At 44.5% G+C, this 26,375-nt stretch overlaps 1 protein-coding gene across 1 annotated transcript in view; it reads left to right on the top strand.

Annotated features, from left to right (window-relative positions):
- The window catches only part of ABCB6 (ATP binding cassette subfamily B member 6 (LAN blood group)), a gene marked incomplete in the record, with an annotated part of 73,568 nt that overhangs the window by 37,378 nt on the left and 9,815 nt on the right, over positions 1-26,375 (top strand). Inside the window, 7 exon segments of the mRNA XM_077447834.1 lie at positions 5,825-5,890; positions 8,407-8,532; positions 8,721-8,797; positions 11,621-11,684; positions 12,921-13,006; positions 15,006-15,063; positions 22,544-22,648. Of these exon segments, the coding sequence (XP_077303960.1) occupies positions 5,825-5,890; positions 8,407-8,532; positions 8,721-8,797; positions 11,621-11,684; positions 12,921-13,006; positions 15,006-15,063; positions 22,544-22,648 (582 nt within the window).

Here is a 26,375-nt window from a genome sequence, read left to right as displayed (position 1 = left end):
ATACAAGGCAGGATGGATCCATGCTTTCATGTTGTTTACACCAAATTCTGACCTGACCATCTGAATGTCGGAGCTGAAAATCCAGACTCGTCAGTTTTTCCAATTTTGGTGATCCTTTGCAAATTGTAGCCTCAGTTTCCTGTTCTTAGCTGACAGGAGTGACACCCAGTGTGGTCTTCTGCTGCTTTAGCCCATCTGCTTCAAGGTTGGATGTGTTGTGTGTCAGAGATGGTATTCTGCATACTTTGGTTGTAACGAGTGGTTATTTGAGTTTTTGTTGTCTTTCTATCATTTGGAACCAGTCTACCCATTCTCCTCTGACATCGATAAGGCCTTTTCCTCCACACAACTGCCCCTCTCTGGATATTTTGTCTTTTTCAGGACCATTTTCTGTAAACCCGAGAAATGGTTGTGTGTGAAAATCCCAGTAGATCAGCAGTTGTTGAAACGCTCAGACCAGCCTGTCTGGCACCAACAGCCATGCCTTGTTCAAAGTCCATTAAATGCCCCTTCTTCCCCATTCCGATGCTCAGTTTGAACTTCAGCAAGTTGTCTTCACCACGTCTAGAGGCCTCAATGCTTTGTCCCCCTGAAGCCCTACACTGTCCCCCTGCAGCCTTTCCCAATATTGCAGTATAATTAGTTTTAAATTTACCGCCGCCGCCGAGATCTTCGGCTCCTCCCGCCGCCGAGATCTTCGGCTCCTCCCGCCGCCGACAAAGACCGAGCCGAGCTGAGGGTACTCGGCTCTGCTTGCAGTAACGCCCCCGTCCCGCCCCTTGTCCTGGCTCCTGTGATGGACACAACACCGGGCCAATGGCGGGACGTAAAGGCTAGGAGGCGGGACTGGGCGTGACTGAGAGCGGAGCCGAGTACACAGTACACAGTATACTCGGCTCAGCTCGGTAAATGTCGGCGGCGCTCCACAGACCGGCGTATATCACGCACCCATGATTTTCCCCCGATTTTAATGGGAAAAAAAGTGCGTGCTATACGCCGATAAATACGGTGTGTGTGTGTGTGTGTGTAATAAATATATATATATATATATATATATATATTATATTGTGACATTGGGGTGTTTAGCTCAAGTGGTTAAATGCAGTCCACATCAGACAGGCATTTCTAGTTAAGGGCCTGTTAGGCCACGTTTATTAAAGGGAAAACAAAACAATAGTCCATCCAGGAATCCCACGCAGGAGTTTAACTTCATTCAGCACACACCAATGAAAACATACCAAGCCACCTGGCTCTCTTGTCAGCAGTTCCTCTGCTTGCTCCCAACAGACTTATTGATTCTTTCCAGCCCCCTGGACTCGCTGGCTTCCATAGTTTTCCCGACTCTCAAGGCTGTCAGCCTTTCCCAGTCCATGAGCAAAGAATCCCCCTTACACAGGCTACAGTCTCCCACAGAGCAGACCACTCTTCAAACAGCAGCAGCAAGCTGCTCATACTCCACCATCCTCCACACTCTACTCCCAACAGCCCCTCGTTATATGGGCTGTGTGCAGCTGGGCACACACCCTGCTCGCTATCCTCAAGACCCGGACACAGGGTTGGAGATCCCGTCCCACCCATGACTCTCAGGGATCTCCAAACTACAGAATCCCATCTGAAGCTAGCAAAACCTGGAGAAAACTGACAGAGCAGTTTTCTCCATTTTAAACGCTACACTCTGTAGTCTTGCAGTCCGCAGATATGCAAACTCTGTGTCTGTGTCTCTTTTCCCTCCAAATTCATAAGGCTGCTTTCACACTGGGGCGAGAGCAGCGTCGGCGGTAAAGCGCCGCTATTTTTAGCGGCGCTTTACCGTCGTTTTAGCGGCGGTGTGCGGGCGCTAGCGGGGTGGTTTTAACCCCCGCTAGCGGCCGAAAAGGGGTTAAACCCGCCCGCAAAGCGCCGCTGCAGCGGCGCTTTGCCGGCGGTATTGCCGCGGTGTCCCATTGATTTCAATGGGTAGCAGCGGTATAGGAGCGGTGAATACACCGCTCCTTCACCGCTGCAAAGATGCGGCTGGCAGGACTTTTTTCACCGTCCTGCCAGCGCATCGCTCCAGTGTGAAAGCCCTCCGGCTTTCACACTGGAGTTAAAGGGGCCGGTTTTTTTCAGGCGTTACACAGGCGCTATTTATAGCGCTGTAACGCCTGAATACCGCCCCAGTGTGAAAGCAGCCTAAGGGCAGAGCCTCGCTCTGCCACAAAAAAAAATAAAATAAATAAATATATATATATATATATATATATATATAATCACACACATACACACACACACACACACACACACACACACACACACACACCTCTAAATATAATTGATAAGTTAAAGCTAATATAAAGTTACTTGTAGGTCAATACCAGCTACTTGATAACCTATCAATGCTGTTGATTGGTTGTCCCTGGTGAATAAGGTCACTTTTTCCGTTGTTTTTGGAAGCAAGCCCAATGTATCCGGTGTGTCATTTGCCAAGAACTCCAGTCAGATTACAGCGCGCCTTGGAAAATGACCAGAAATACAACCACAAAATCGAATTCTATACAAAGAAACAAGTGACTTATTAACCATATACCCATGGTAACCATGTTGCAATTATCAAATAGATATCCAAGAAAATAAAATCACCCTGCAAACAATTGTGTGCCTTGTTACCGCTGTGTATAAACCTCCCACAACCAATGTTCTCACAAGTAACTCATCAGAGAATATTGACCTTATTATTAAAGTAGAAGTCAAATCTATTTTTCTCACGTAAGAGTTTATAATCCATCAGTATTTTTTATTTTTTTTTGTCTGCCATCTGTATCCCATTGGGGAGATTTCCCTTCACTTCCTGTCCCATAGCTAAAACAGGAAGTGAGAGGAAATCCCTGTAAAGTGAGGGAATCCTGGGTTGTCACCAGAACTAGTGTCCCCGTTGGAAGATATTTCCTCTATTTCTGTTTTGGTGACATGGCAAAATTTTATATTTTCTTTCACTTTCAATGAAAATTGTAAACGGGACAAATAAGAAGGGTGAGTCTCCCTAATGAGACCACAGACAGCAATAAAAAACCTGATCATAATCCATCTCCGCTCTATCCAAAACAAAACAAAAAAGTTTGCCTTTTATAGTTCTAGATTAAATAAAGGTCTGCAGAGCTAAATTTTTTCAAGTGCATCTCTCACGATTGTCTAGTATTCACAATCCTTCTCCCATGCAAAGTAGAGCTGCACAGTTCTCGCTAAAATAAGAATCACGTTTTTTGGGGGTTTTTTTGCTTAGAATAAAGATCACAATTCTCTTGGCGTAACATCATCTTTTACATTACACAAAAAAATTGGGCTAACGTTACTGTTTATTTTTTTTTATTTTTTTTGTTAAATTAACCACTTGCCGCCCGCCCTATTACAAATTGACGGCGGCAAAGTGGTTTCATTATCCTAACCTGACGTCATATGACGTGATTAGGATAATGAGCCGCTGCGCGCCCCCGGGGGCGCGCATCGCGGCGATCGTTGTTGCGGGGTGTCAGTCTGACACCCTGCAACTACGATCTCGGTAAAGAGTCTCCGACGGAGACTCTTTACCATGTGATCAGCCGTGTCCAATCACGGCTGATCACAGTGTAAATGGGAAGAGCCGGTGATCGGCTTTCCCTCACTCGCGTCTGTCAGACGCGAGTAGAGGAGAGCCGATCGGCTGCTCCTCTGACAGGGGGGGGTCTGTGCTGATCGATTATCAGCACAGCCCCCCCGAGGATGCCCACACTGGACCACCAGGGACACCACTAGACCACCAGGGAAAAGGTAATAAAAATCCATAATCCTCCCTAGACCACCAGGGTGCCAGTCAGCACAATGGGTGCCAATCAGTGCCCATAATGGATGCCAATCAGTGGCCACAATGGGCATCACTGATTGGCATGCATTATTGTTTGGCACTGATTGGCATCCATTACTATAACACCGATGCCGCCTATGAGTGCCCACCTGTGCCGCCTGAGTGCCCACCTGTGCCGCCTATGAGTGCCCACCTGTGCCGCCTATGAGTGCCCACCTGTGCCGCCTATCCATGCCCACCTGTGCCACCTATCTATGCCCACCTGTGCCGCCTATCCATGCCCACCTGTGCCGCCTATCCATGCCCACCTGTGCCGCCTATCCATGCCCATCCGTGCCGCCCATCCGTGCCAGCTATCAGTGCCAATTTGTGCCACCTATCAGTGTCCGTCCGTGTCGCCCATCCGTGTCGCCCATCCGTGTCGCTCATCCGTGTCGCTCATCAGTGCCGCCTATCAGTGCCACTTCATTGGTGCCACATTGGTGCCCATCAGTGCCACCTTATCAGTGCCCATCAGTGTAGCCCCATCAGTGCCCATCAGTGAAGGAGAAAACGTACTTATTTACAAAGTTTTGAAACTGAAACAAAAAAAAACATTTTTTTTTTCAAAATTTTCGGTATTTTTTTATTTGTAGCGCAAAAAATAAAAACCGTAGAGGTGATCAAATACCACCAAAAGAAAGCTCTATTTGTGGGAAAAAAATGATAAAAATTTCATTTGGGTACAGTGTTGCATGACCGCGCAATTGTCATTCAAAGTGCGACAGCACTGAAGGCTCAAAATTGGTCTGGGCAGGAAGGTGTTTAAGTGCCCTGTATTGAAGTGGTTAAAGTGCATTTTTTCCAAAAATATTGCGTTTTGAAAGACCGCTGCACAAATTTAGTGTGGCGTACAATATTGAAACAACCACCATTTTATTCTCTAGGGTCTCTGATAAAAAAAAAAAAATATATATATATATATATATATATATATATATATATATATATATATATATATATATATATATATATATCTCTATATCGAGAGAGTGAGTGAGATATATATATATATATATATATATATATATATATATATATATTAGAGAGAGATTATATATATATATGTGAGATATAGAGAGAATATCTCTATATATAGTGTGTGTGTATATATATATATTAGTAATTTATATAAGTAATTTTTCTAGCAAAAAATACAGATTTTAACTTGTAAGCAACACATGTCAGAAAAAGGCCTGGTCTTTAAGGAGGAACTGCAGTCTGCTCACATTTGTGTTTGTAATAAAAACATTTTGCCATTCTGAAGCTTCACTCCAACCACTTTGCATATTATTTTATATATACTGTGATTCTGTACTTGCCAAATATGCTGCTGCCTGTTCACTTCCTGGATTTACACAGACACACAGAGGCACACCTCCCAGCTCTGCAGCTCTCATTGGCCCTCGTATGACTCATCACCCCTCCCTTCCTGGCAAACTCTCATGAGAGAGAGAGAGAGAGAGCTATGCATGATGTCATAAGCCTAGGCTAATGACCAGACAAGAAACAGGAAGTGGGTTGTATAAGGGATTTACTGGCAGAAAAAGAAGATTTAATAGATGAAAAGATGAAAAAAAATGACTGAAGTTCCACTTTTAAGTGGTTAAACTGACCTCATTTAAAGACCAAAGTTCATCCCTTTTGATCTAAAAGAAGAAAATGCTACAATGTTTCTTGATCTCGTCTGAGAACTTCAATAGCTTAGAATCGCATAAGGAAAGGGAAATCCTGTGCAAGTTTGCAGAGACAGAAGCCCAAAGCGAGATGAACAGAGCTTCCATCTCTGCAAACTTGTCAAACTTGGCTGTACAGGGTGAGTCGGCACAAACCATGTGCTCCCATTTACTTGTATGAGATATGTGCACGCAGCTCAGCAATTGCACAGAAAAGTAAATAAGCACCTGCGGGGCCAAGCACCAATGGGTATGAGCCTTAATGCTAACGTATTTGTCTGTCGCATTTCAGGTGAAATATTACAATGCTGAAGACTACGAGGTGAACAGATTCAATGACGCCATACTGAAGTACCAGGTCAGTGCATATACACCTTGTTCCAGGATTACTTTGCTTTGGTTAGGATTCTCTCCCAGTAATATGTAGGCCTGGTTCACACCTAATGCATTTTTAATGCATTTTGCAGATTTGCACTACAGAACATGTTCCATAGGAAACCATGATAAATGGACTGTAGTGCAAAATGCAAAAAAAAAACTAAAAATGCATAGGTGTGAACCCAGCCTAAGGCACATCAGTGTTCATTTTAATGTCAAATTTTAATTTTTAGTTTTAGTCCTAGTCTTTTTTTGACTAAAATGCCATTTCAAATTTTGTTGTATTTTAGCCATCTGAATGGTGAATGGTGTAAAAACAACGAACGATCATCTATTTTCATTCGCTTCCATCAACATCCGTTTTTTGTTTTTTTTTGAACAGATAATAGCCCTGATTTTCATCCATCAAAAAAATGGATTGGGTGAAAATCGGATGTAAACTGACAAATAGTCAGTTTTTCATCCATTTTTGCTTGGTTGTTAGGGGCAACCAGTCACTGTGTGTGTGTGTGTGTGTGTGTGTGTGGAAAGGGGTAGAACAGGAGAAGAGCAGTATACACTTGCCATGCTTGCTATACTACTTGCCAACCAGGGGCGTTGCTAGGTGGCAAAAAGACCAGGGGCTTCAGCCCAAAGTCCGATGCTGGCACCGGGGGGGGGGGGGTGTTGTCCAGGGTGGTCGTGGCACAGGGTTTTTGGCTGGGTGGGGCTCACCAGTGCCCATCAATTTTGACCACTCAGCTACCTGACACACTGACCTACCTGACATGCATACAGCTGGTCATCAACAATATATTGGTGCAGTCACTGACAGATCTCGCCCGATTGCTCCTCCGCTGCCATGATGATCTTTTTGAGCGGGGATCTCAGTGATGTGGTGCGGCGCAGTGGCGGCATTGTAATTCCTGCATTTCTGGAGCCTACAGCGCCTATGATGGACGTCACACGTCCCGCGGTCCCGCCATTGGACCAGTGGGGCATCCATCTTGGCTCCAGAAGGCGGGACCTGCTAGGTTACTCGGCGGATCAGATCGGTCCCCACTCGGCAGCAGCCGGCCGTGCTCGGGGGTTAACAATTGGATGGTGCCTTCCTGAGACTCTGGGCTTTTCGGGGACCCATTCGGGGCTCCAGCCACCCCCTGCCGACACCCCTGTTGCCAACGCTGACTGTCACTGTCAGCTTAAAGCCCCATACACACTATTAGATTTTCTGCAGATTTTTGTCTTCAGATTTACCAAAACCATGTAGTGCAAGGGGCCTGCCTGATTGCATACAAATTGAAACTCTTATGCCCCATACATACCGACAATCGGAAATACAGACGGAAAAAGTCTGATTGGATTATGTTGTCGGAAAATCCGATCGTGTGTGGGCTCTATCGGACTTTTTCCGTCAGAATTTTCCGATGGAAAAAGTTTGAGAGCTGGATCTAAAATTTTCCGACAACAAAATCCAATCGGACATTTTCCGATCGTGTGTAGAGAATGCCGACGCACAAAGTGCCACGCGTGTTCAGAAAAATTTTTGGAGACGAAAGCTATTGGCTACTGGCCTCTACATAGTCCTGTCAGGCGTTTTGTACGTCGCCTCGCTCCAAACGATCGGATTTTCCGACAACTTTGTGCGACCGTGTGTATGCAACACAAGTTTTGGCCAAAATCCATTGTGGTTTGGAATTTCCTACTGTGTGTATGAGGCATTAAGGTTTGACCTCATATTATATGGTTTTGGTAAACCTGAAGACAAAAATCTGCAGAAAATCGAATCTAATCCAATCTAGTGTGTATGGGATCCAATTGTTGGCTTTTTCTTCTATAGTTAAAGCGGAGTTCCACTAATTTTTACTCTTCCCATGGACACCTGGGATATCCAACGTCGTGTATCACAGAAGTCCTTGGGAGTCGCCTAATACCGAAAAAAAACCAAAATGCGCATTATTGTTTCTGGGCTGCACTATGGATACAAACAACAACTAACATACACATATGTGGTATCGCTGCAATTGGGGGATGGGCCCGTGTCCCACTTTGCGTGAATACACCATACAAAGCAGGATTTAGGAGCGTGCCCGGATGAGTGTCCACCCCAGCAGAGCGCTGCTCCAACGTGGACACCCGATGTGGGGAGGAGCAACCAGTGCCGCCCGGGACCCCAGAAGAGGAGGATCGGGGCTACTCTGCAAAACTAACTGCACAGTGGAGGTAAGTATACCATGTTTGTTATTTTAAGAAAACAAGGATTTACAACCCCTTTTAAGATTTGTTTTACCCTTAGGCGCAAAGGGGGTTAATATTGTCTTATATTAACTTGTCTGTTAGCCCTGATGAAGGGGGGGGGGGGGCTGTTAACCCCAGAAACGTGTTGTCTTTATCTTCTTATCTTTTACCAAGAATAATAAAGCCCAAAACCTATGCACACAGCCCCTTTTGGTTTGATTTGTCAATCTGTTTTCTTCATTGGACTGTGTGTTCTTCAGTGTTTTTCTCTCTCTTTAGGTGTCGGAGTGGAAGGTTAATGCTACGCTGGCTTTTTTAAATCAGACCCAGAACCTTATCATTGGGCTGGGGCTTTTGGCTGGCTCCTTGCTCTGTGCCTACTTCGTCACTGAAAACAAGTTTAAAGTAAGTTAAAATAACTAACCGTGTCCCTGTGCCATATGTGTGTGTGTGTGTGTGTCTGTCTGTGTGTGTGTGTGTGTGTGTCTGTCTGTATGTGTGTGTGTGTGTGTGTCTGTCTGTGTGTCTGTCTGTCTGTGTCTGTCTGTGTAGATGGATATCCTCTCTGATTTGCATCTTTCTTGCATTTGCAGGTTGGTGACTATGTGCTTTTCGGCACCTATATCATCCAACTTTACACACCGCTCAACTGGTTTGGTACTTACTACAGGTAAGTTGTGCTGAGAAGCCAAGAGATAATACAAGGATCAAATGATTTATTGCATTATTGGAATCTGTTGGTAGAGGGACACCATCTTCTGCATGGCTGTAAAGATATACAGGGTCTAGAACATTAAATATATATAGACATATACTTGCTAACATTTCAGTCTCGGCCCCTGGAACACAGTTAATCCAACCAAAAGCCTACCTAAGATCCACGCAGACTCTGGATGGTCCCTCCCACCTACAACAGCGGCCTGTTTAAAGTGGTAGTAAAGTCTGTTCTACCACTTGGTACTGATAAAAGAGTTAAAGGGGGTTAGACCACGTTTTGAAAGCTTGAAGAACAGCCACTTCAAGACCCCCCAGCGTAAATTGAAGTTGTGGGTTTGAAGTGGTTTACTGGGGTTATGGCTGAAGCTGAAGCCATAATCCTGGTGTGTTTTTTTTTCTCAGCCAGCGATTTTTCTTTCTGGTAAAAGTGATCCAAGTAGCTGATTAGCTGATGGATCACTTTTAAAAAGCAGCAGGAGGCCACGCCTCCAGCCCTCCTGCCACTCACCGGTGTTTCTTGAGAGTTATAATATATATATATATATATATATATATATATATACATACATACACACACACACACACACACACACACACACACACACACACACACACGTACACCCCTCACTGCGGTTTAGACATTAATGGCTGTGTGTTGAGTTATTTTGAGGGGACAGCAAATTTACACTGTTATACAAGCGGTACACTCACTACTTTACATTGTAGCAAAGTGTCATTTCTTCAGAGCTGGTTCACACAGGGGCAACCCGGGACCTGACTTCAGGTTGTCCCAAGTCGCACTGTTGAGAAAATCTATGGTAGTGAATGGAGCCTTCTTAATGTACACTACAGCAGTCGCTCTGACTTCAAAAAAGGTTCCTGGTATGACTTCAATCCGACTTCTAGGCGACTTGTACCCATTGATTTCAATGGAAGTCTCCTCAAAGTCGGATCTCCATTTATATTGAAGCGACAATGTCGCCTCTCTAATATTAAAAACCGGCATGGGTTTCCCCTCCAGGGGCAAACCAGGCCCTTAGGCCCCCTCACCGCAAAGCACTTCGTCCCCATGTTGATGAGGACAAGGGCCTCTTCCCGACAACCCTGGCCGTTGGTTGTCGGGGTCTGCGGGCAGGGGGCTTATCAGAATCCAGGAGCCCCCTTTAATAAGAGGGCCCCCAGATCCCGGCCCCCCACCCTATGTGAATGAGTATGGGGTACATCGTACCCCTACCCATTCACCTGGGGAAAAATTGGCAGTAAAAAAACACACTACAGGTTTTTAAAGTAATTAATCAGCTCCAGGGGTCTTCTTCCGACTTCTCTGCGCTGTCCGGCCTCTTCTCCCGATCTCCAGTTCTTCTGCCGCCTCCGCTATCTTCTTCCAGCTCTTTTGGTAGCATTGCCCTGGTCTTCTGCATCGTCTTCTTCCCTCTTCTCTTCCTGCGATGTTGACACAATGTTCTCTCCCGCTGTAATGCCGTGTGAGCAGTGCGCAGCCACTTATATAGGCATGGGGCATGGTTTGGTTAAAACCAAAATCAAAAATGTATTTTTTGGGGATTTTATGTGATAGACCAACACAAAGTGGCACAGAATTGTGAAGTGGAAGGAAAATGATAAATGGTTTTTGTTTTTTACAGATAAATATGTGAAAAGTGTGGTGTACATTTGTATTCAGCCCCCTTTTACTATGATACTCCAAACTAAAATCTAGTGGAACCAATGGCCTTCAAACATCACCTTATTAGTAAATAGTCAGCTGTGTGTAATATAACCACTTGCCGTCCGCGCTATAGCCGGAGGATGGCCACAGCGCGGACCTGAATTTCCGGGAGGCTATGACCGGTTCCCTTGTGCAAACTCCCTGCGAGCGCCCTGCAGGGAGCGCGCGGTGATCATTGAGACTCGTGTGACCACAGATCCGAGTAAGAGACCGGTCCCGGCCCCTTACCATGTGATCAGCTGTCAGCCAATGACAGCTGGTCACATGATGTAATCTTTTATTTATTTTTTTCTCCTCATGCTGATGGCATGAGGAGAAAAAAAAAGCCAATCACCGGCTCATCTGCAAGGGACATCGGTCCCGAAGAGGAAGAGGCAATTCTGCCTTATTTGTGCCCACCAGTGCCACCTATCCATGCCCACGAGTGACACCTATCAATGCCCACCAGTGGTGCCAATTAGTGCCACCTAGCAGTGCTGCCCATCACTGGCACCCATCAGTGCCCATCACTGGCACCTATCGGTGCCCATGAGTGCCGCCTCATCAGCGTACATCAATAAAGGAGAAAAATTACCTGTTTAAAATGTTATAACAAAATATTTAACAAATTTATTTATTTTTTGAAATTTTAGTCTTTTTAATTTTTAACAAAAAATATAAACTGCAGTGGTGATCAAATACCACCAAAAGAAAGTTCTATTTGTGGGGGGGGGGGGAAGAGATAAAAATGTAATTTTGTCTGGACAGGAGGGGGATTTAAGTGCCCGGTAAGCAAGTGGTTACTCTCAGTATAAATACAGCTGTTCTGTGAAGCCCTCAGAGGATTTTTAGATAACTTTAGTGAATAAACGGCGTCATTAAGGATAATGTTGTGGAAAAGGTTGAAGCAGGGTTAGGTTTTATATATATATATATATATATATATATATATATATATATATAAAAAATGGGCCAACATCTCACGGAGCACTGTTCAATCCATCATCTGAAAATGGAAAGATTCTATGTGAATGTCTGTGTTGCTGAAAATGTTTACCTGTCTGTTTATAGGATGATTCAGAATTCATTCATCGACATGGAGAACATGTTTGAACTCTTCAGTGAAGAAGAGGAGGTGAGCAGCCTTTTATGATCTCTTATAGATCCACCAATGAGTATAGAGTACCGGGTCCACCTGATTGGATATGACTCGGATTGTCTGAGTAGTCCATCATGATAGAGTTTTGGATTGGAGAGTTTGGATTGTACAATTGGATTGTAATGTGTATGACCATGTTTAGGGCTCATTCATACCATCTGGGATGTGCTCCATATAACCCCCACTGCTGGTGTGTGTTGTAGAGGTTCAGTGCAATACAATGATATAATGCATTGTACCTTTTACCTTCCTTTTTTTTTCAATTCCGCTCTTTAGATAAACAAATGAAACGTAACAAATTAATAATGGTAAATAATATGTTTTTGTTATTATTATTATTATTATTATTATTATTATTATTTTTACATTCCATTTATTTCGATTCTCCATTCGTTATTTCGGATCATTCATAACTATGGATAAATTCGTATTCGTTACATTCACAGACAAATTTGAAAGGAATTTCCAATACCTATAATTTAATACCGGTAGTTATTGTTGGTTATTATTTTGAATTTTCGTTCTTTTCATATTGTCATTCTTTTTTTTTCGGATTTTTCTATTTCAGCTTTTCGTTATTTTTTGGATCTTCGAATTTTCTGATTTTTGGTTCTTTCGAATTTTTGTAAAAATTTGTTAAACGGGTTTCCGTTAATTAGAATATTTGTGAATTATTGAGTTTGTTGAATTTTGTCGATTTTTTTTGAACTAATTCGGATCGAACAAAAATTGCACGGGTCTGACATCTGTGTGCTTTTGCCACACTAAAACACACCTTTCCAGCGTCTCAAATAAAATATCCCCTTTAAATGCTATGTAACTATTTACATCTGTGCAGCGCTATGCACTGAGCTTTCGAAGAGTCCTGCTTGCTGCACCTTCAGTGTATTTTGTGAAAAATGCAGCAAAGACACATCTTCCATTATAGTCAATGGTAGTGCACCAAAAACACAACACACGTTGTTTTAAGTGGGTTTTTTTTGTCTATTTTTTCACAGGTGACCAGGGAGGAAAGCGCATGAAAGACTCATTATGCGTTGCATTTAATTTTAATACAACGCAATCAAAATGCATTTAAAAACGCGATGTGTGTTTTCAAAAAACACATATCACATTTTAGAACACACGGGTATGAACGGGCTCTCAAAGTTTAGCCTGGATATGGTCGATCACCCTTGCTAATCGCTATCTTGTGTTGTCTGTATTCCACAGGTGAAGGATCTGCCGAATGCTGACCAGCTGAGGTTCCGCACTGGAAAAATTGAGTTTGAAAATGTCTATTTCAGCTATACAGATGGGTAAGGGTACAATATAGCTCGGTATGAGGAGTACAATATAGCTCGGTATGAGGGGTACAATATGGCTCGGTATGAGGGGTACAATATGGCTCGGTATGAGGGGTACAATATGGCTCGGTATGAGGGGTACAACATGGCTCGGTATGAGGGGTACAACATGGCTCGGTATGAGGGGTACAACATGGCTCGGTATGAGGGGTACAACATGGCTCGGTATGAGGGGTACAACATGGCTCGGTATGAGGGGTACAACATGGCTCGGTATGAGGGGTACAACATGGCTCGGTATGAGGGGTACAACATGGCTCGGTATGAGGGGTACAACATGGCTCGGTATGAGGGGTACAATATGGCTCGTTATGGGGATAAAGCACAAATCTTAGTCATACACTGTGTATAGGAGAAGGAATTGCTTTTCACACACTTTGTTTGCTCAGCGAGGTGAAGGGACCTGCCATGCTGGGGGTTATTTACTAGAAATGGGGAGTGCAAAATCTGGTTCAGCTTTCTATTGAAATCAATCACTGTGTTAACCGTGTCTTTTTATTTTATTTATTTTATTTGTTTTTTAACCATGTTTATCGTTCCTCCTTGCGGCTTCACATCCGGCTTCCTACTGCACACGTGCAAGTCACGCTACACTTTGTGAATGGCCCTTCTAGGACCTGTGACTTGTCCCAGAAGTTTGCAGGTGGAAGGAAAACTTCTGGGGGGATCACCCCTGCAATCCCACCGGAAGTCAAAACCAAGTATCCACTCCAAAGGAGGAGGGGTTTTCATATAATCGAACTTCCCATTTTAGGGTGAAGTTTCACTTTAGGGGTGTGCCAGGGCAGTTTATGTCAACCATTTCCCCACCAAACAAAGGTATTAAAGAGAGAATCTGTGAGCTTGAAAAATGTGAGTGATAGATACGTGGGTGAATGCCAAAGAATATATTCTATTTTGGGGAGTAAAATCATTTTAATAAGATCGTTTCTGCCCATAACCCCGAGAGGGAGACGGGCAGCTGCAGCCCGTCCATTAGGGGGCGTCCAGGAGCCACCCCCTATATGCATTGGATAAATTCATGCATAGAACATAGAATGAATCTATCCACGTCCGCCGCAGCCACCCCCTGTTTATGCGTCCGGCCTCTTTTAGGGCACTGCGTGCATGAATTTCAGTGGGCAGTTTTTTTTTCTATTTTTTTTTCTTGTTTTTTAGCACCTGATTAAAGCCAGAGGCTCTAATAGGCTTTAAAATAGGGTGGGCTTGGGTCACCGAGAGTGCAGCCAGAGCCCACCCAGGTGTGTTACAACAGCGAATGAATATTTGCTGTTGTAATACTGATCCTCAATCTGGCCACTGGCCAATGGAGGAGACGCATGGCGGAAGTGAGGAGGAGAAGAGCCACTGCCCGATTCCCCCGCCGCCGCTCTTTGGATGCCCGATCCCCCGCCACTTCTCATATGTCTGCTGATGCCCAATGCCTAGATGGGGTAAGAGTCGGTGGACAGACCGGCAGACAGCGGGGGGGGGGGGGGGGTTGGTTGTTTGCCCCCCCCAATAAAAAACTACCAGCCGCCGCTGGAGACGGGTCATGATTTCTTAGGCTCGGTTCACATATATGCGAATCACATGGGTTTTGAACCACATCCAATATGGTAACATGTGAACTGAACCGGCTTTCTATGAACACTGTTCACACATGTCTAGGAAGTCCGTGGCCCATTTTTGGAAAAAAAAATTCCTGCACGATTTTTAGGTCTGATTCTGGTGCAAATTCAATTCAAAATTTGTACCTGAACTGGTAAACAAAACCACTCCAGACTGGAAATCGCAGCCAGGCATGTGTGAAACTAGCCTTACCATTATTTCACCTCGTTTTTTTGAAGCCTTTTGGTGAACCCTGACATGAAATCCTTGATATGATTATTCTTTACTCAGTTGACCATTTGACAATTGCATTTAAAAAAACACACACAATGTTTAACTGTTTCTTTTTGCACTACCGTAGGCGCGAGATCCTGCGAGATGTCTCTTTCACTGTGATGCCCGGGCAGACTGTGGCACTGGTGAGTTTTATTGCATGTATGACACAGATCTACAACAGGGGTGCTCAACCCGTGGCTGGCAAATCCCTCTAATGTGGCCCGCAACCTGAAACAGGGGAAGGCCATGCTGGGATGGTGAGTCGGGAAGCCAACTGGTTACCGACCTGCCATCCCAAAGCATTAGAGTGCATGGAGCCGACTGCAGAGGGAGCAGGAGCCGCATAAGCTGATGCTTCCTCTGTAGCACCGGCTCTTCTCCCTGGCGGAGTGATAGCAATGGCACTTCACCTGGGACCTTTCTGGAAACCTGGAGAGGGATAATGGCAGAAGCTTGTTTTAACCTCATGCCGACCAGTTGTACTGCGGCAGCATGGCTCGACTGCGCAAATCGCTGTTATGTTATCTCGGTAACACAAATGGCCACTAGGGGGGCGCTTGCACGCCTCCTGCTCACTCCCTGAGCCGATGCGAGTGCCCTGCGGTCTCGATCACCGCTGGGCTCCTGCGATCGCTCGGGGCACATGGAGAACCGGGAGCTGTGTGTGTAAACGCACGGTTTCCGGTTCTCTGAGCAGTGAACTGTCAGATCGTCTGTTCATACAGAGTACGAACAGTGATCTGTTAGTTTCCATGCACAGTCCCCTCCCCCTTTCAGTTAGAACACACCCTAGGACACATTGATCCCTTCACTACCAGTGAAATTTTTTACAGTAATCAATGCAATTGTAATCGCACTGATTGCTGTATTAATCCCAATGGTCCCAAAAATGTGTCAAAATTGTCCGATGTGTCTGCCATAATGTCGCAGTCACAATCAAAATGACTGATTGCCGACATTACTAGTAAAAAAAAAAAAAAAATTATTAATAAAAATGCCATAAAACTATCCCCTATTTTGTAGACGCTATAACTGTTGCGCAAACCAATCAATACACGCTTATTGCAATTCTTTTTTTTACCAAAAATATGTATAAGAATACTTATCAGCCTTAGGGTACCCATCATGAATCCCCAGTCTACTCGGTCAAAAGCTTTCTCAGCATCTATTGATAGGAGTAGACTGGGGATTCTACTCTCCTTCATCCTCTGAAGCAGTAATAATGACCTTACTCCATTATCTTTTCCTTCTCGCCCCTCAATGAATCCCACCTGATCTGCATGGACTAAGCTAGGCATTAACTTCTTTATTCTAGCGGCCAATATTTTTGCGAACAATTTAATGTCCGTATTGAGTAGTGAGATCGGTCTATAGTTTGAGCATATTGTATTCTCTTTTCCCTCTTTCAATATCGTGGAGATTGTCGCAGTGGAGGCCTCCTCGCTCAGTCCATATTTTGTACCTAGTCCATTATAATATGCACATAAAATTGGGGCTAGTATGTCTCCAAACTTTTTTAGGTATTCTATTGTATAGCCATCAGGCCCTGGACTCTTTCCTCCTTTGGTCTCTTTTATTGCCTGTATTACTTCTTGGACTGAGATTGGATTCTCCAATTCCTGCGCCAATTCCCCCGGTATTTTAGGGATATTTGCTTGAAATATATAGTCTTTGATTTTTCCCCTTCTCTTCATCTCTTGCTTATCTGTCTCTTTTTTTCTCACGGAATATAACTGCCCATAATATTCTCTAAAAACTTCTGCTATTTCCTTAGTTTTATAGACCGACTCTCCCTCTTTATTTAATATTTTCTCTATATAATTCTTCGATCTTTTTTTCCTCAATATCTTTGCTAAGATCTTACTATTTTTAATGCCGCTATAATATCTCTCTTTATTAATCCTATTATATATCGTCCTCATTTCCTGTTCCATTAATTCCCCGAGTTCCTCTCTTTTCATAGCCAGTTTATGTAATAGGTCCACTACCTGTCCACTTTCCCTGCCATTTGCCTTTTTATGTTCTTGCTCTAATCCATGGATTTCCTCCCTCAACTCTCTACTCTTTTTAATACCTTCTCTCTTCCTATTTGTACCTAGTGAAATATATATCCCTCTTATATAAGCTTTATGTGTCTCCCAAATAATATTTTCCATATTCTCTTCATTTAAATTAGTGGTAAAAAAAAACTCCAATTCCTTTCTAATTATTTCCTCTCCCTTCTCGTCCAACAGTTCCCTATTCAATTTCCAGGAAAAAGGAGATTTCTGAAATCCTGGGATTTTGATCTTCAGGCATATTGGAGAATGATCAGACAATGTTCTAATTCCTATATCTGTGGATATCACCTCGTCCAGAACCCTATGTTCCACTAACCAGTAGTCGATCCTTGTGTACGTCCCGTGTACCGGGGAATAGAACGAGTAGTCTCGTATCCTTGGGTGCATAGTTCTCCACACATCCATAAGCTGGTACTGATATAGCCTGTGTTTTATTATTCTCCTCTGCTCCTTCCCAATCCCCTGCACACGGGACGAACTATCCATTTGCGGATTCATACAAAAGTTCATATCTCCAGCTATAATTACTCTTCCTCTTTTAAAATCCCATAATTTCTCCAATATTCCTTTCAGAAAAACCGTTGGACTTCTATTTGGGCAGTATATGTTAGCGAGGGTATAGTCTACTCCCCATAGTTTCCCCTTCAGAAAGAGGAATCTACCCTCCGGGTCGACTAATCTTTCTTCTATTTTATAGTATACCTCCCGTCCTATACCGATAGCTACCCCTTTTGAGTTCCTTGAGTAAGAATCTCCATAAAACCACACCGGGAACCTAGGGGAGTATATTCTAATCTTGCTTTCGTATGATAGATGGGTTTCCTGTAAGAACACTATACCCGCTTCATATTGTTCTATTTCTTTCAGAATTTTAGACCGCTTTGCTGATTCATTTAGCCCCCTAACGTTATATGACAAACAATTAACTATAGACATAGCTTTTAGTCAGGCTGGTTTCTCCTCTTTTCTCACTTAACGAGGTTCTCTGCTGTCGGGTCTTCTTTCTCCCCCCACCCCTCCCACCCCCCCTCCCAACCTCCTCCCAACCCTCCCAGACCCCTCTTTGGTCCTTGTACCTATATCCAGAATATATCCCCATCCTGGAATATGTACCTCACCCCTTGGGGTGAAGCTCCAAGCCCGGCATTCCGTGTCCCTCCACTCCCCCCCCGGCCTTGAAGGCCCGGTAGACATAGGGGGGGAGAGGAGGGAGCAGATAGTCCAGGGAGGCTCTTCCCGTTTTCACCCATACCCACATTAACTTTTATTTACTTTACCTCTCCCATCTCGTTTCTTTTGTAATAAATTACACCAGCCCCCCCTCCCCCCCTCTCCCCCTACCCCCCCCCCCCCTTACATTAAGCTCTCTGCCCTATTCCCTCTTCAATTAGTCTTTCTTCTCTTTCCGATCGCTTAGGTATACTAATGGTTGGAATCTGTAACTCTGTACAAAAGTCCTGTACTTCTTCCGGAAATTTCAATCTAACCGTCTTTCCGTCCCTATGTACTATCAATGCTGCAGGAAACCCCCAACTATATTTAATATTAGCTTGTCTTAAATGTTCTAGTAATGGGTACCCTAAGGGGAATGGGGTTTGGTCCCAAAATTTTGAAGTGGATAAAGGCACTATATAACAGCCCCAAGGCAGTGGTAAGAGTTAATGGGGTACTATCAACAGCCTTCAGAATGAACAATGGGACTAGACAGGGGTGTCCGCTGTCCCCCCTATTGTTCGTTCTGGCATTGGAGCCACTCCTGGAGACGATAAGGAGAAACCCAGATATAAAGGGGGTTGAGAGATAGAGGGGGAAATACATAAGACAGCCGCATTCGCGGATGATATTCTGTTTTATGTATCCAGCCCACGAATCTCCATGCCAAACTTGTTAAAGGCTTTACAGGAATACGGAGAATTATCTAACTTTAAAATCAACCCAAGCAAGTCAGAAATCTTAAACGTAAATATAAATCCGAGAGAAGAACTTGACATTAAGAGAGAATTCCCATTTCTATGGCAAAAGGAAATTAAATATTTAGGGATTAAACTGACTGCATCAATAGAAAAAATGTACCTAATAAACTATATCCCCCTTCTAGAAGAATTGAGAGAAGAAATAAGGAGAATGAGAACAAAGCCCCTGTCATGGTTAGGAAGAATTAATGCCTTAAAAATGATTATTCAACCTAAAATCCTTTATAAATTTCAGCTATTACCAATATATATCCCCCCCCCTATATTTTAAAATGATAAATTCTTTAATTTCTAAATTTATCTGGAACAACAAGAAACCTAGAATCCCACTGAAGACTTTGCAAAAGGGAAAAGACGAGGGGGGTCTGAATGTCCCAGACTTTAGAAAATATTACGAAGCAGCAGTGTTAACACGGGTGGTGGAATGGGCAAAATTAGAAAGTAAAAAAAGATGGGGAAAAATAGAACACAGTTTATCAGGCACAAATTTAGGTAGAGAAATCTGGACTCCTTTAAAATATAGATCACTAGGGAAGACAACACCTTTGGTCACAAAAAATGTGTTTAGAGTATGGGAGGGAATACACAAACATAATAAGTGGAAATATAATTCCCCTTTAATTTATTTAAAAGATAATGATTTTTTTGCACCTGGTAAAAGTACAATAGGAGGGAAATGGATAAAACAAGATAATATGCAATTACGACACATAATTAAAGAGGGGAAATTGAAAACACTAGCAATATTACAGAAAGAAAATGATTGGATGGATTTGAATGAGTGGCGATACCTGCAGCTTAGACATTTCGTCTCAAGACTACCACAACTGCTTAGAGATGGAGAAAATTTGACTGCCTTGGAGCGGATATGTGAGGGGAAATCCCCAAGGGCAGGTATTGCCCAGCTTTATAAGGTCTTGAGACGGGAATGTGAAGCGGAGGTACCAACTTTCATTCAAAAATGGGAAGAAGAGATAGGAGCACGGGGTGAAAACCAAAATATAGAAAAAATATTGAAGATGGTGCACAGATCCACGGAAAATAGTAAGATGATAGAAACAAATTATAAAATTTTAGTAAGATGGTATAGGACCCCAGATATAATGGCAAAGTACCAGGAGGGACAATCTGGGAAATGTTGGAGGAATTGTGGACAAACGGGAAGTTTGGCCCATATATGGTGGGATTGTCCCAAGATTAAAGAATATTGGAGAGAAATAATAAGATATATAGAAGTAATAGCTAAAATACAGTTACCTGAGAACCCATGGTTATGCCTATTCCATGCAGTAGATACCCCAATTAAGGAGTATAGGAATTCCCTCACAAGCTCATTAATAAACGTGGCAAAAAGCCTGATTCCGAAAAAATGGAAAGAAATAGAAGCACCCAAAGTAAAGGAATGGCTAGGAAAAGTTGAGGAAATGTATAGTATTGAAGGGCTGGGAATGGAGGAAGAAAGAGAAAGAAAGAGATTCCATGTGAAATGGAAATACTGGAAAATCTTTAGACAATCTATGATTTTTAACGAGGTAATGGGTCGGTAGGGGTGGGGAGAGGGGTGGGAGGGAGATATTTTAGAAGAACTCGAGAAGTAAAGAAAGAAAACCAGGATAATGTGAAAAATTTAAGGGCATGAATGTATTTTGGTCCTATGGTTTTCTTTTATAATACTTGATTATGTTTTGTACGCAACTTAAATGAAAAATTTAAATAAAGAATAAAAAAAAAAAAAGAATACTTATCAGCCTAAACTGTTGAAGAAAATTTTTTTTTAGATATTTTTTGGGGATATTTATTATAGCAAAAAGTAAAAAATAATGCGTTTTTTTTTTTTTTTTTTTTTTAATTGACGCTTTATTTTTTTGTTTAAAGTCCAAAAAATAAAAACCACAGAGGTGATCAAATAGCACCAAAAGAAAGCTCTATTTGTGGGGAAAAAAGGACGTCAATTTTGTTTGGGAGCCACGTCGCACGACCGCACAATTGTCAGTTAAAGCGACACAGTGCCGAATCGCAAAAAGTGCTCTGGTCTTTGGCCAGCCAAATGGTCCGGGCTGAAGTGGTTAAAGGGTGTAGATGGATCTGGAATGACTTTATAATCACTGGTTATGATTGGGAGGTCAGAAGGGCAGATAGGAAAGGTTTCCTTCCAAGAATTGGTGCCCAGATTGTTATGGAGAGATGGTGAGCCCTGTTGTGGGCCTGGGCTGCTACCCCGGGGTGCGGCCTTGGGAGGCAGCATCCCAAGCTTCAGTCGACATCTGGAAAATCATGGATCTGATACAGACAAATCCAAAGAAGTGGGAGTCCTCTGTCCCTTGAAACACGTTGGCTTTATTTCTATCATCTGTACTCCCAATAAAGTGTTTTTATATTCTCATCCAGTGGCGGCCCGTGCACTGCTTTCAGGATGGCGGACACATGGAATCCTATGGCGGGAGGGGGTGGTACTTTTTGAAGCACCTGATTAAAGCCAGAGGCTCTAATAGGCTTCAAAATAGGGTGGGCTCCGGCGCACTCTCTGATCTTACCCAATTGTCTGACGATTTTCAAACTAACCTTCCTCCCCGCCAATCAGGAGGCAGGGCATCAGACCTGTTTCTTGATTGGCCAAAGCACCGGGCCACCTTATTGGATGCCTGGCGCTTAGGAAGAGGAGCGGACTCATCGGAGGAGGCGCATGCTGGAGCGGAGGTCACTGCCGCTTGGGTGCACACACTGCCACGAGAGGAGCTGCTGCCTGGCAGTAAGTGCTTTGGGGGGGGGGGCGGGGTCTGTCAGAGCCACGTGCATGGAGGGTGTGTTTGCCGGGCACAGTGAGGCTGCAATTGATGGGGGGGGGGGGGGCGGGTTCAGTATTTTTCATTTTGTTTGCACCCCCCCAAAAAATTTTGAGCACCAGCCGCCACTGTTCTCATCTATTGTATATTGGGCACTCCTTTACACTCACCTTGGTCAGTAGAAGCTGGAAGAGGGAAAGGTCAGTGTATTAAACAATACACATACACTGCACTTTTGCAATTGGCATTTTATCACTTTTCAAAAAAAAAGCTATTGGGCTGCTTCCACACTGATCCGCGGGTGCAGTACAGCGCCCCTGTGGCTTTCCGGTGGGTTTGTTTCACTGAGCCATAGGCTTCTATTATATCCTGTGGGTTTGGTGGGCTTTCAGAAAATGTGCCACTCCTACAAGATGTAATGGAAAGTCTATGGATCAGTGCAGCTAACCGGCAGGAAAGCAGCAGGTGGACTGAGCTGTGCCCACGGTGTAGGTCAGTGTGAAAGCAGCCTTATAGGGGGCTCAGGACCGTAAGGGCTTATTTACATTTGTGGTTTGGGGGGGGGGGGGGCAGTAAAGCCCCACTGTATATTGTGGCCTGTGACCGCTTACCAAATCACTTGAGTGGCCCTCACTTTTCAAAAAGTTGAGCACCCCTGGTCTACAACCTCTGTGTTCAGTTTACTGGGAGCTACAAGTTTCAGAATTTCCTCAGAGCTTTAAGATGCTCAGCACCCCAAGGGTTGTAGGGGGCTAACACTTGGCCATGTGTAGAATTTTAAATTTAACGTTCTTCTTCTCCTTTCAGGTGGGGCCCTCGGGGTCAGGAAAAAGCACAATTATTCGCCTTCTTTTCCGCTTTTATGATGTGAAAGGAGGCAGCATCCAGATCGATGGGCAGGATATTACCACAGTGAGTGTGCCAAGCAGAGCGGGATCCTTAGAGCTATCGCTCTATAATGTGCACTGTGCTTGTTCTGCAGGCAGTATACATAAAACAAACTGATGAGAGGAAAAGGATTGTTTGGCAAAAGAGGTGTTGGAGGTTCTATTCTACTACCTCCCAGCATTTTTTTTTTTTTTTTTATTAAAGTGTCCCTGAACTCAAAAAGAGAAGTTTTTGCTGTGCTATAGTGATGGACGAACGTTTCGCCCGGCGGTCATTTCGCGGCGAATTTCCGACATTCGCGGTCCGCACGTTCGAACGCCTTTTTCCGTCGTTCGCCGCGGCGGACTTACGTGTTTAATGTATACAAGAACTTTAACCTTTGGTGACACGTTTATCATGTGATACAGGACAGCCAATTGAGACATGACAGCACATGGACACTTGGACATTCCCCCTAACCTATAAATACACCCGATCCGGTGGCCATTTTACATTCTTTCTTCTGTTACGATAGGGACAGGTTCCTGTGTGGAGTAGGGAGAGATAAACCACTAGCTATTTGGTACACAAAAGTTCTTTTCAGGACTGGTATAGGTGTTAGGTGTTGATAGGTTTGCTGTGCTGCTGATTCTTGCAGCAGCCTGAGTGTCTTTTGTTAGTTTAGAGAAAGGGAAAGGACGGTGTATGCTACAGGGACAGCCAGATTAGTCTTTCATCATCATCATCATCATCATTAGCTGTTACTATCAAGGTCCACAAAAGAGCTGTTCCAGTAACCACTAATCGTTCTCTTTTTTTGCCAATTTGTATAGGGACAGGAAGGAAGCAGTGTTGTCAGGCAGTGAGGGTAATTTTAAAGACTTGCTGTTATTATTAGTTCCACAAAGGTTCTTTTCAGGACTGGTATCAGTGGTACAGTAATAGGCTTGTACATGTATAATATTCTTTCTTCCAAATATAGAAAGGATATTATACTTGACTGCTGCCCTTCTGCTGCAGTCTGCTAAACATTCACAACTCACTTGTTCCACAAAAGTTCTTATAAGGACTGGTAACTTGGTATAGGGTGCTACGGTACATAGGCTTGAGTGCGGTACAGTCTGCTGTTCTGTAAGGACCGCTATCGGTCCACAATAGATAGGGTTGACGTGCACCACTGCTGACCGCTGCCCTATACTGCAGCAGTCCTTCAGCGGTATAGGGACTGACGTACAGTCTGCTAATCACTAACACACAACCTGCTTGTTCCACAAAAGTTCTTATAAGGACTGGTAACTTGGTATAGGGTGCTACGGTACATAGGCTTGCGTGCGGTACAGTCTGCTGTTCTGTAAGGACCGCTATCGGTCCACAATAGATAGGGTTGACGTGCACCACTGCTGACCGCTGCCCTATACTGCAGCAGTCCTTCAGCGGTATAGGGACTGACGTACAGTCTGCTAATCACTAACACACAACCTGCTTGTTCCACAAAAGTTCTTATAAGGACTGGTAACTTGGTATAGGGTGCTACGGTACATAGGCTTGAGTGCGGTACAGTCTGCTGTTCTGTAAGGACCGCTATCAGTCCACAATAGATAGGGTTGACGTGCACCACTGCTGACCGCTGCCCTATACTGCAGCAGTCCTTCAGCGGTATAGGGACTGACGTACAGTCTGCTAATCACTAACACACAACCTGCTTGTTCCACAAAAGTTCTTATAAGGACTGGTAACTTGGTATAGGGTGCTACGGTACATAGGCTTGAGTGCGGTACAGTCTGCTGTTCTGTAAGGACCGCTATCGGTCCACAATAGATAGGGTTGACGTGCACCACTGCTGACCGCTGCCCTATACTGCAGCAGTCCTTCAGCGGTATAGGGACTGACGTACAGTCTGCTAATCACTAACACACAACCTGCTTGTTCCACAAAAGTTCTTATAAGGACTGGTAACTTGGTATAGGGTGCTACGGTACATAGGCTTGAGTGCGGTACAGTCTGCTGTTCTGTAAGGACCGCTATCGGTCCACAATAGATAGGGTTGACGTGCACCACTGCTGACCGCTGCCCTATACTGCAGCAGTCCTTCAGCGGTATAGGGACTGACGTACAGTCTGCTAAACACTAATACACAACCTGCTTGGTCCACAAAAGTTCTTATAAGGACTGGTAACTTGGTATAGGGTGCTACGGTACATAGGCTTGAGTGCGGTACAGTCTGCTGTTCTGTAAGGACCGCTATCGGTCCACAATAGATAGGGTTGACGTGCACCACTGCTGACTGCTGCCCTATACTGCAGCAGTCCTTCATCGGTATAGGGACTAAGAGTTTTGTCACAGGGTCATTTAAAAAATGACAGGCAGAGGAAGAGGCAGGCCCTTCCGCAGGGGTGGTAGGGGTAGGGCAGGAGCAACAGGCTTGAGCCAAAGTGGGAAGTTGCAGAAGGTGCGTTCAATTACTTTAAAGGATGCACCAGACTTGGTTGAGTGGCTCGCTCAGCCTTACTCTTCTGCACCCTCCTCATCCTCTCGATCTGCACCCTCTTCTTCACTCTCTGCTATGTGCACCCCCAAAGACACTACCACCAACAACACGACCACCACCACCACCACCACATACCTTCCGCTTGAGTCACTGGAATTATTTTCCGATCCATATCAAGAGGACATTTCTGATGCGCAGCCACTCTTGGTATTGGATCAGGAAGAGGAGGTAGCAACAAGCGCTACTCAGCAGTCTGACGACAGTACCCAGATCAGCCCAAGGAGGAGGTTGGTCCCCGGTGTTGCTGCCTACTCCGAGATCTCTACTTATAGCGGTGGGGAAGGTGACGTTGATGATGACGTGTCTAGTGATGTCACGTGGGTGCCCACAAGAGAGGAAGAGGAGGGGAGTTCAGAGGGAGATATGGACCAGCAGATAGGGAGGAGAAGCAGGAATAACTTACATTGCACAGGAGGGACAAAGCAGACTGCAAATGTATCAGGAGCGAGTCATCGACCATGTACGGTCACATCTGGCGCTCCCAGGACACCGGCACATGGCTCCACAGTGTGGGCTTTTTTTAACGTGTCCGCTGCTGACAATAGCGTTGCCATCTGCAATCTTTGCAGTCAACGCGTTAGTCGCGGTAAGCCCAATACTCACCTAGGGACGACCGCCTTAAGAAGGCACATGAGCAGCCATCACCGAGCCCAGTGGGAGCAACGGAACACACAAAGCCACACTGCAGGCTCTCACCGTCCAGCCTCGTCTTCTACTTCTCCTTCTCCTCTCTCCTCACAATTGTCCTCCACTCCACCTTCCATCACGCCAAGCTCACATTTTTCTGCAAAAAGGCAGGCTTCCGTGGGCCTAATGTTTGAGCGTAAAAAAATGATGACGCCGGATAACCCTCTTGCCCAACGGTTGGCGGCTGGCTTGTCAGAACTCATAGCCCGCCAACTACTGCCATATAAACTGGTGGACTCGGAGGCCTTTCGCAAATTTGTGGCCATTGGAACACCACAATGGAAGGTCCCAGGAAGGAAGTATTTCTCAGAGAAGGGCATCCCAGAGCTATATGGCCATGTTCAGCGGCAAGTGAATGTATCTCTGGCACACAGTGTCGGTGCCAAGATACATCTGACCACAGACACGTGGTCTAGCAAACACGGGCAGGGAAGGTATATCAGTTTTACTGCCCACTGGGTGAACCTTCTGACGGCCGTCAAGCATGTAACCCGTGGCACCCGTGTAGATTTGGTTTTACCGCCACGGATTGCATGC

The sequence above is a fragment of the Lithobates pipiens genome, unplaced genomic scaffold (genome assembly GCF_037356315.1).
Source record: "Lithobates pipiens isolate NorthernLeopardFrog02 unplaced genomic scaffold, aLitPip1_a1.2 Scaffold_22, whole genome shotgun sequence".
NCBI classification, from domain to species: domain Eukaryota; kingdom Metazoa; phylum Chordata; class Amphibia; order Anura; family Ranidae; genus Lithobates; species Lithobates pipiens.
The sequence above is the reverse complement of the archived record's forward strand: the minus strand, read 5'-3'. Positions and strand labels throughout refer to the sequence as shown.